This window comes from Leuciscus leuciscus (genome assembly GCF_965113295.1).
Source record: "Leuciscus leuciscus genome assembly, chromosome: 19".
Classification (NCBI taxonomy): Eukaryota; Metazoa; Chordata; class Actinopteri; order Cypriniformes; family Leuciscidae; genus Leuciscus; species Leuciscus leuciscus.
In genome coordinates this window covers 16,324,975-16,336,480 of record NC_138743.1, presented here as the reverse complement: position 1 = coordinate 16,336,480, position 11,506 = coordinate 16,324,975, and the positions used below count along the sequence as shown (strand labels likewise).

The following is an 11,506-nucleotide window of genomic DNA, read 5'->3' as shown; positions in this document are numbered from 1 at the left end:
CGTGCATTGTTAGATATCATCATCATCAGAGCCTTCTCTATCGTTACTTTACTCAATAGCTGCTATTCATCAAAGAGTCTGTTTAACTTTTAACTATAAATGTTCTACTGTCTATATAACATAGGCCTAGCTGCCAACTTTTGAGTTTTGCTTGGAGTGAGATTTATGGAGGAGCGGGGGGTGGGGGGGATATCTACACAAGATAGGCATACATTTTTCTCAAGAAAAAAACAACTCACCTAATGCTGTAAACATACAGAAAGATACATAATGCGTTTTTTTTATAATTATAATAACTTTATTTAATGATATAAATACAAATATAATAAATATGTAATATAGTACACATATTTAGCAAAATACTCTTTATAGCTCTTTTTTTCTAGCCAACTAACTGCTAGCCTTTATTATGGTCATTAAATGGCTTTCCTGAGGTAAATGTTGTGACATACATAATTGTTCTCCAGCTGTTTACCATTTGTTTGATTGATTGGTCGATATAATGTATGAGGAATATACATTTCGGTAAGTTGTACTGTATCTTTCAACATTGTTCATTTGTGTTTATTTACTAGCTAGAGATGATCAGTTCACGTGCCGCTAGGGATCCGTCGTGACTCGCGTCACATTTACAAGCGCCAAAAACAGTATATATTGTTTGAATTTCGTAATAAAAGTGACAGAATCTGAGAGCTGAGATTTTTTTATATCATAAGTAACCTGCTCTGTCTATTCTGTCAGTCTCCATGTCCTCTTTGCTTCGCAATAAAGTACACAACCAAGCAATGAAAAAAAAGCTTGTAATTAAGGCCGTAACATTGACTTACCTGTCGAGAAGAAAGCAGGAAACTTCAGCGTCTCTTTTGAAAGCTTTCTCCTGCGTTAGCTATCCCGACATTAACCCTTGTTTTTGTAATCTCCGGTCACGTTTCCTTTTACGGTCTATTTTGAACTTATTCGACGACGAGGACTCCTTATCCTGTGACTCAGCATATGTATAAATGAACGGTGTATAAATTACCGTGCAGTGCAGCCTTTTAAACTTGCCGGTGCAGTGACAAGCGCCTCTCACTGCTCTGCTCCTCCGCTTCTGCTGGCTTCAGTCACGTGACGCTGGTTCTGAACGAAAACGCGTTGTGGAAACGCGTTGGCCTAGTACTTTTTGTCCCTCTCTGCTATTATAGTTTTTCAAGATGGCGGAACTACATGGAAGCAGGGGGGTAATCGAGCGCTCGATTTCCGTACCACCCCCGGCGGCCGCCATTGGCTAACAAGCCTTCACCTGCTGTTAGCATCCCATTGACTCCCATTCATTTTGGCGTCACTTTGACAGCGAATAACTTTACATCTGAGGCGTTTAAAGGCTCCATTTGTCCATTATTTATTTCTAAAGAAACACGACAATGTATAAAATGCTCCATTACCTTGTATCTTACGTTATGGCCCCGTAGAAGCAGTTTTTGTAAAAACAGGCTAACGATTGCGTCATAACCACGCGACTCTCTGGAAATTACCGTAGAGACAGGAGGACAAGCTCGCAGTCAATCGGGGGGACGTGGAGGCATAAAGTCCGATAAAGTCAAGGGAGAAGCCCATAGAGAATCGTAAAGTTTCTCCTGCTCCTAGCTCATGGACAGCTCCTACTCACGCTCTCCGTCTCTGCAAGTTTCGGAAGGGAATGATTCAGATTTCTCTTGGCACAGCTCCTAGAAGACTTACAACTGTCAGACAGGCTGCTCACGTCACATCCACGTCGTCAAGCTCAGTTTTAGTCTGCGCAGTTCGCTCGGCAATCAGGAAATGAGTGCTTCTAGGCAAGGCAAGGCAAGTTTATTTATATAGCACATTTCATACACAATGGCAATTCAAAGTGCTTTACATAGAAGAAATTAAAATAATAAAAAGAAATAAGAATAATTAAAACAGTTTAGAAAAATTAAATAAAATACAGTACTTTTAAAAATAAAAAATAATATTATTATAGATCTTTCCTTCAAATTTGCTTCACTTTTCTCCGTTGAAACCTATGGGGTCGCTGTGTCCAGTTTATATACTGTCTATGCATGGAAGCCTCCGTGGACTTACCCGTCCCATGTATATAAAGATAATAAATTCTTCGTTTACGAGGATTAGTCTGATCATTGGATTCAGGTATTTGTACACCATTGAGGGCATATTTATGAATAAAAATACAGATTTTAGATAATAAAATACCTAAAAAGCTACACATAGTCCCTTTAAAGGGAATGTGAGATGACGCTCTGATTGGTTTATTTCACGTTACGCCCAAACCACACCTATGAATAATGAAGCTACTTCAGACCAACCCATTTTAGATTTGCGTCGGGCGCAAGAGTCATTTATCCCGCCGGTATAATAGCAACAGCGCCCAAGACCCGCCCACAAAGTTACTTGCGTTTCGCGCTTGATACTTGCGTTTCAGACCGTTAAAATAGGGCCCTATGACTTTCTGTTTTTACTATTGCAGTATTTAAAATAAAAAGGAAGCAACATATTCTTTTCTATTTAATTTTGCAAATGGTGTATCTTTACAGTTCTGAATGCAAGAATATGTCCTGTGCACTCAAGTTTGCATCCTGCGACAAATTATTACAAAGGAGTTTTGCAGCTGTGTGGTGATCATGTTTTTATTTGTTTCACATTCATTCAAGTATGAGTCTCATGTATTCATTGTTTCAGACTTAAAAGTAAAAAAAAACATTCATTCACAACATAAAAAGGTATAAAATACAAAACATATCAGGCAAGGCACTTTAATTTAGCACAGCTTTCCTTAAATTGATGTGTAAAAACTTAGGCCTAGTAGAAAAACAAACAAACCTCACTTTATGTTACTATGTTAAGGTAAAATAACAACATTAAATATTCAAAATGAGATATTTTTAAATATAAATACAGTAGAATCATAGAAATTAGTTTTCTTTAGTTAATACTACATAGGTTTACCATGTTCTAATCATCTGATGAAAATATCTGACAATATACAGTGTTACATCAAAGTTACAGATACATAAAAACAAAGACATATAGAACCAAAGCTAAGCACTACATGACCAGTACAATTAGCTGTAACTGGACTGTCATACAGGCACTAAATAGGAACTGTGTAATGACACAGTGTTACTGTTTGTACAGTGCACTCATGTTCTACGTTGAAGTAATCTGATAAGTCTAAACATATGGGATCTGGTAGGAATCAGAGGTAGTCATGAGTTATTATCAATAGTTTGTCATTACTGCCAAAAGTTTCCACCTGTAGAGAGAGCACTACATGCTTGTGTGTTCAGAGTTTGCTCCGTTGATTGTAGAAAAGTCTTGGGTCAGACTGGATTCCATATCTGGACTGGCAAGAGGTTTCCGTGGTGCTTTAAACAGACAAGAAAACTGGATGTAAGTGCAGAGATGGGTATAGATATGGTTTATAATATACACATATGTTTATATACATTAGTACCCAGTACACATCCATATTCTGAAAAGATCACATCCATCATCCAGGCATATTGAGCCTTTCTAAAAGGTGTTTTACTCTGAAATAGTTCAATAACAATGCAAACCATAATAATATTACAAGACTTCCATCCAGCATATATCATATTTTAGGTCATTTTGCCAGGCAACACCCAACCATCTGATTATTTGCTTATACTGAAAATGAGCAACAATCAATTTTTTTTATAGCTAGAGAGGAAATAAAAGAGATGGCCTTTTTCCACCAAACCAACTTGCATTTCCATTGACTTGAGAGTTGAATAAACTTGCCACCACATCACAGTCTTCCTTGTCAACCTAGCCACTGTACAGTATAAGCACCTAGGATTGTTTTTGCACTCCATTTTCCCAAGTCGAGTCATTGTGGTGCAAGGCTTTTCTCTTTAACTTTCTTCAAACCAGCAGCCCAAGACTGGTTGCCCACTGAAGCTAAGCAGGCTTGAGCCTGGTTAGTACCTGGATGGGAGACCTTCTGGGAAAACCAGGTTGCCGTTTGAAGAGGTGTTAGTGAGGCCAGCAGGGGGCGTTCACCCTGTGGTCTGTGTGGGTCCTTAACGCTCCAGTAAAGTGACGGGGACACTATACTGTCAAAGAACACCGTCCTTTAAATGAGACGTTAAACCGAGGCCTGACTCTCTGTGGTCATTAAAAATCCCAGGTTGTTCTTCGGAAAAAGAGTAGGGGTGTAACCCCGGCATCCTAGCCAAATTTGCCCATTGGCCTCTGTCCATGATCATGGCCTCCTAATCATCCCCACATATACTGATTGGCTTCATCACCGTCTCCTCTCCACCAGTAAGCTGGTGTGTGTTCTGGCGCAATATGGCTGCCGTCGCATCATCCAGGCTAAATATAACTTAATCAACATCACACATTAACCTGACATCGCTAGCTTCAATCTAAATCTTTATTGCTAGCACAACACGCTTGAAATTCACTAGCCTGTTAGCGTAGGCTACCATCCGTGCATGCGCTCTTTATTTATTATTTATTCTCTAGCGCGCCCGCGCCTTCCGTTCGCTTTTTATTTATTTATTTATTCTCTAGTGCGCTCGCGCCTTCCGTGCGCTCTTTATTTATTTATTTATTTTTTCTCTCACGCCTTTTACGAGTTCATCAAAAAACTGTGGTGAGTATCAGTCAACAAACACGGTGAGTCATGTCATCATCTCCTCTTATTGTCACCTGCACCTCATGTAACATGTATAGCATAGCCTTCTCTGTCAGCACAGGATTTACATGTGATAAATGCAGGGAGATAGTAAAGCTAACGGGGAAGATTTCAGAACTAGAGACACGCATCCAAACTTTAATCGAGGTTAATTGTAAGAGTGCAAGGACTTTAGATAATGTTTTGGAATGCGACTAGCTTAGTGAACTCTGTACACTGTTCGGTTCCGGCTGAAGTAGAGCCCTCGCAGCAGGGCGATTGGGTGACGGTGAGACGCTCTAGTCGCGGGACAAAACACCGCTCTTCCATTCCGATTACAACATCAAACAGATTCTCCCCTCTCAGTGAAACACCCACTGAGAATCCTGTTGATTGTGCCCTAGTTATTGGCGATTCTATTACACGGAACGTGAAAATAGAGACACCAGCCACCATAGTTACATGTTTGCCGGGAGCCAGAGCGCCTGACATCAGAGCAAATTTAAAAGTGCTGGCTAATGCTAATCGTAAATTCTCCAAAATTATTATTCACGTTGGCACTAATGATGTTAGGCTCCGCCAGTCGGAGTTCACCAAAATTAACATTAAAGAGGTGTGTGAACTTGCAAGTACGATGTCAGGCACTGTAATTTGCTCTGGCCCCCTTCCTGTTCGCAGGAGTGATGAGATAGTTAGTAGACTGTCCTCACTCAATGGCTGGCTGTCTGATTGGTGTCCGCGTAATAATATAGAATTCATAGACAATTGGACAAGTTTTTGGGGCAGACCTGACCTGTTGAAAAGAGATGGTATTCATCCCTCCTGGGATGGTGCTGCTCTTCTCTCTAGTAATATGGCACATAGAGCTCAAACATGAATTGGGGCTCAGGTCAGGAAGCAGACAGACTGGCTAAACTGACAGTCTGCTAGCTGTCTCACGTCACCTAGGTCAGATAAATCACATCACATAGAGACTCTTTCACCTAGATATCATAATATAGAGACTGTGTCTATTCCCCGAAATACAAACCCCCTAAATTGTGTCTATTACCCTAAACCCATTTAAGGGTAAAAATTGAATTGATGTTCAACAAATAAAAAACATGGATGAACAAATGATAAAGCTCGGGTTGCTGAATTTTCGATCCCTTACTTCAAAAGCACTTACTGTTAATGATATGATTACAGATTATAACCTAGATGTGCTGTGTTTGACAGAAACCTGGCTAAGACCAGACGATTACATTACTTTAAATGAGTCCACCCCCAATACTGTTACTGTTAGTACTGGCTGCAGATAAAGTCCTAATTGTTGGTGATTTTAATATACATGTAGATAACGAAAAAGATGCATTGGGATTGGCATTTAAAGACATTCTTAACTCTATTGGAGTTAGACAACACGTGTCAGGACCTACTCATTGTCGTAATCATACTCTAGATCTAATATTATCACATGGAATCAATGCTGATGCCGTTGAAATTCTGCAGCAGAGCGATGACATCTCAGATCATTATCTAGTCTCGTGTAAACTTCATTTAGCCAAGGCTGCAAAGCCGACTCCATGTTACAAATATGTTAGACCTATCACTTCTGCCACTAAAGATTGCTTTATAAATAATCTTTCTGATCAGTTTCATCATCTCAGCATCCCAGATAGCTTAGAAGAACTCGATATTGCGACAGAAACGTTTAATTCTCTCTTTTCCAGTACTTTAGACACAGTTGCTCCTTTGCGCTTAAAGAAGATTAAAGAAAATAGTCCAACGCCGTGGTACAACGAGCACACTCAGGCCCTTAAGAGAGCAGCCAGAAAAATGGAGCACAATAGGAAGAAAACAAAACTAGAGGTATTTCGCATTTCATGGAAAGAGAGCACGATTGCATACAGGGAGGCCTTAAAAGCTGCTAGATCTGCTTATTTTTCAACCCTTTTAGAAGAAAAAAAACAAAACCCTAGGTATTTATTTGAAACAGTGGCTAAACTAACGAAAAATAAATCTTCAACCCCAGACGTTTCCAAGCAGCACAGCAGTAATGACTTTATGAACTTCTTTACTAACCAGATTGATAATATCATCTACTACAGTATCGCATCAGGCAGTGCATTGTAGTCTCCTTGAGGAAAAATTTGATTCATTCATTGCTATAGGAGAGGAAGAATTTTCTAAACTCGTTAAATCATCTAAATCGACGACATGTATGTTAGACCCTATACCGACTAAGCAATTGAAAGAGATGCTTCCAAAGGTCATAGATCCTCATCCTACATAGGTTGTATCTTGCTATTAGTGTTACTCGATCTTAATGCTGTATTTGATACTACTGACTACAACATTCTTTTAAATAGACTAAAAAATTATGTTGGCATTAGTGGAATTGCATCAGCATGGTTTAAATCATACTTATCTGACCGTTATCAGTTTGTAGCAGTAAATGAAGAGATGTCTTATCGACCAAAAGTTCAGTATGGCGTACCACAATACTCAGTACTAGGACCGTTGCTGTACAGAGTGAACATGCTACCCTTAGGAGATATCATTAGGAAGCATGGCATTAGTTTTCACTGTTATGCTGATGATACTCAGCTCTATATTTCTTCATGCCCTGATGAAACTTACCAATTCACAAAATTACAAACTACAGCTGGTCCTAAATGCAGCAGCTAGAGGTTCTTACCAGAACCAGGAAGTATGACCATATTAGCCTCGTTCTGTCAACACTGCACTGGCTCCCTATTAACCATCGTGTACATTTAAAAATATTGCTGATTACTTACAAAGCACTAAATGGTTTAGCTCTGCAGTACTTGAGCGAGCTCTTAACGCATTATAGTCCTTCACGTCTATTGCGATCTCAAAATTCCAGCCAGTTGATAATACCTAGAATATCAAAATCGACTGCTGGTGGTAGATCCTTTTCATATTTAGCACCAAAACTTTGGAACAGTCTTCCTAACATTGTCCAGGAAGCAGACATACTCTGTCAGTTCAAATCTAGACTAAAAACACATCTCTTTGACCTAGCATACACATAACACATTATAGACTTCTATAATTCAATGTTAGGCTGCATAGATTAGGTCAGCCGGAACCGGGAATATGGAATTAATTTTGATCCAATAATAATGAACGTAACTTTTCAAGAAACTAATGAAAATATAAATTGAAACTGAATAAAATATCTTTGAAACTGAAAAAGAATAAATCGCAGGCAAATTTTTTGACTTCGTTTTTAATACACTGCATGTTTTGCTAACTATTTCTCATATTTCGTTCGCTGATCTGAACTTACAAATGCGCTTCCAGAGATTTCATTTATGCTTCTGAAGTTTTCGTTTACGCTCCCAGAGTTTTCGTTTGCTGTTCTGACACATTTCTCTCGTGGGGGCGGGGCTAGTAGCAGTGTGCTCTTATTGGCTACTGAGTTTTTGATTGACAGCTTCTTCACCTGGAAGTGAAGACGTCAGTGCTGTGTTTATGTGTGGATGTGAGCGTCTGTAAGCGCAGCTTTCTATTTCATTTTAATGATATTAAGTTTATATCTGTATGTTTTTGCTGCTACACTATATTGTTGAGATGATTTCTTATAGAAGGAACAGTACAGACGAATGATATCATTAGCCATCGTCGCTATAAGGTTACTGGATAGCCTACTCGTGGTGAGTCAGATTTGTTTATTTTTAATCAATACTATAGCCTACTAATACTATTTATAATACAGTACTGGCTTTTTTCAGGTGAGAGCCCATAACATTATACAGCTGTGTTGTCTTGATTTAACTTAGCCCAATCATTACATGACTTGTTTATCTACATTCGGTTACAGTCTTCGATTATATCATATTTCCCCCCAGCCACCCCAAACAACATTGTGCTAGAGTACTGTACAGTACAAAAAGTACTGTATCAGTCAATGATGCCATTGGACCAGAGCGCTGTCAATCACTGCCTGATTCAACTTTGGCAATGTAAAGCCTTTTTTTTACCATGCCAATAAAGCTATTTAAACCTGAATTTCTCAATTGCTGATTAATTTGCGATGCAGAGTTTTTGAAAGAGGAGAGAAACGACTTGACCACAGAGCACGTCTCTGTTCATAATAATAAACACTCAATTATTTTGAAGTATCTTGAAAATTATTTAATTATTTTGAAATGATTTATTCTGATTACTTTTGTGTGATAAAGATGACTGATAGATAAAGCTATTATATGTAGCTACTAGCTAGTATGAGTAAATGCTTTTTCTGTGTCCATATTTGACTAATAATAATGCCAAAAATTGCACTTCAAATGAACATTTCTGAGAAAAATGTTTAATCTTTAATAGTCTTTAATAATAAATATATGTCCAAATTAAAACCTTAATACATGCAAGTAATACGCTGATTTCACGCAGCCGCCATTTTGAAATCGAAAGTGAGGCTCCGGTGGGAAGAACCCCGGAAGTAAAGATAAACAACAATGCCTTGGATTACCAACCTGAAGCTGCTGCCGCGATTTACACTATTGGATGTTAATATCCAATATAGGATATGTATATAGTTCATTCCTGCTTCGTTTTTTACATTCTGAATTATATGTAAAAAAAATATTTTATTTATAAATGAATTTAACTGTATATAGTCTAAAGTATGAAAGAAATGTTTGTACATTTTTAGAATTGACACAACATCATTAAACACAACAATACGCCATCGCATTCACGACTCTCCTGTGATTAAAGGCGACACTTCCGGTTTTCTTCCCACCGGAGCCTCGCTTTCGATTTCAAAATAACGGCTGCGTGAAATCAGCGTATATATGACTGAAAACATCCAGCAACTGGGGAATACACAGCCATGGATATATGTTTATAGGGGTATACAGCCATCTACTGGTTACACAACAGTATTACATATGATAAATGCTTCATGACTCCCGAGGTAAATATTTAAGCTAGTACTGTAAAATCCCTTAAAACATTTATATAATTTGTCTGGAAAAAATATTGTAAATCTGCAACTTGTTACTGTATGTGGGGGTTCAAAGTAGTTTGTATTGTTAGATTATAATTCATTTCCTCTCTCATTTTCCAGGAGTGGAGCAACTTTTCCATAAACAAAATTCTGATGCTGACACAGAGGATGGAGTGATAGTACCAGAGATGTCCCTATCAGACAATAACCTTACTTTGTTCAGACACATCACCTTTGAATGACTGGGATCTTGATCTTCAGACACCTTGCACTTTATTCTTATTAGTCTATGCTGATCTTGGATTAGCATACCAACAGCATATGAATGTTAAGGGCATAGTTCACCCAAAAATACAATTCTCACTTATTTTACTCACCCTCATGCTGTCCCAGATGCATTTTACTTTCTTTCTACAGATAAACACGAATTAAGATTATAAGGAAAGTAATCCATCTCTGCGAGTCCTAAAGACGCTTTAAAAACCACACACAGTGAGCGTGACGGTAATCCATGCGACCTCAGTGAATGAATCAATGCCTTCTGAAGTGAAACAATAGGCTAGATAAAAGAAATACTAATAATGTAAACTGTTTTAACTATTAAAAATCACTTCCGACCAACTGTCTTGCGTACATGGGTTACAATCCACTTGTATTATGGACTCACAGAGATGGATTATTTCCTTAAAAATCTTTGTCTATGTTTATGTGAAGAAGAAAGTCATATACATCTGGGATGGCATGAAGGAGTAAATGATGAGAGAATTCAAATTTTTTGGGTGGACTATCCTTGTACTGCTTGTATCCAGTCACTGCTTTGTTACTTGAACTGCAACAGGAACTGCTCAAAGAATCATTGCAACATTTAAAATGTATATGAATTTTTAAAATGTATTCTGTATTTGTAATTTTTCATTTTGTATAGTAATGTATATGAGAATACTGTACATGTAGGCCTATATTATGCAGTTAATGTTTAGTGAATTCTGGTCTTTCCTGTCACAACATAATTGCATCCAAGACCTTCACTTCGATACTTGTGTATATGCTTTAGTGACAATAAAGAATGTAAATTTAATTGAATTCATATTTTCAATTACATTAATTTAACTGGTTGTATAAGTCACAATTGAAATGGTTGATGATTGTTAAAATATATTTACAATTTTAAATCTTAGAAGGTAGTATTAATTAAATGAAATAACTAAATACAATTATCAGTTAAAAAAAATGGCAACAAGAACATTCTTTGTGTGACATATGTAATGAAATGCCCTCTGAGGTTTGTATCATCTGACAGCAGGCCACGATTGTAATTTTCATATTGTTTAAATTCCTCTTATTTAAGTGATAATTAATTTTGATGGTGTAAATGTATATCATGCTAACAATGAGTAGTGTGATGGCCATGGTTGCCAACCTTGATTAACATTACCTGAAGTGAAACTTTCTTGACGGCTGAATATATCACACACGTTTGCTAGTATTCTCTTTAAATTGTAACAGCTCAACCTAATCAGAGCCTAACATGCAAAAGAATCATCAGGAATAAACAAATATTCTCCGAAAACATTGGACACTATACAATATTTTAAGTATTATATACAGTACTTTAATGTAATATTACACCTGAATAGACTGAATAGATCTCTTGTGCTCCTAAAAGCTTCTGTCGACAAAGTAGTAGCAGCAGGTAAATACAGATAAAATTAAAAAACAAACCTAACTTAATATCATTAAAATGAAATAGAAAGCTGCGCTTACAGACGCTCAAATCCACACATAAACACACCACTGACGTCTTCACTTCCAGGTGAAGAAGCTGTCAATAAAAACCTCAGTAGCCAATAAGAACACACTGCTACTAGCCCCGCCCCCACGAG

General features: G+C 37.7%; 1 protein-coding gene and 1 long non-coding RNA gene across 2 annotated transcripts in view; one reads left to right on the top strand and one right to left on the bottom strand.

Moving 5' to 3' along the window:
- Positions 1–2,632: 2,632 nt before the first annotated feature.
- Positions 2,633–11,506, bottom strand: part of cep128 (centrosomal protein 128) — a gene marked incomplete at its 3' end in the record, with an annotated part of 85,381 nt that continues 76,507 nt past the window's right edge. Inside the window, exon 23 of the mRNA XM_082148459.1 lies at positions 2,633–3,386. Coding sequence (XP_082004585.1) covers positions 3,342–3,386 — 45 coding nt within the window. The remainder of the gene's footprint in view (positions 3,387–11,506) is intronic.
- LOC309482939 lies at positions 7,774–10,706 on the top strand. The gene is made up of 2 exons (XR_014200448.1): positions 7,774–8,325; positions 9,744–10,706. It is a non-coding gene; the product is annotated as an uncharacterized lncRNA (long non-coding RNA).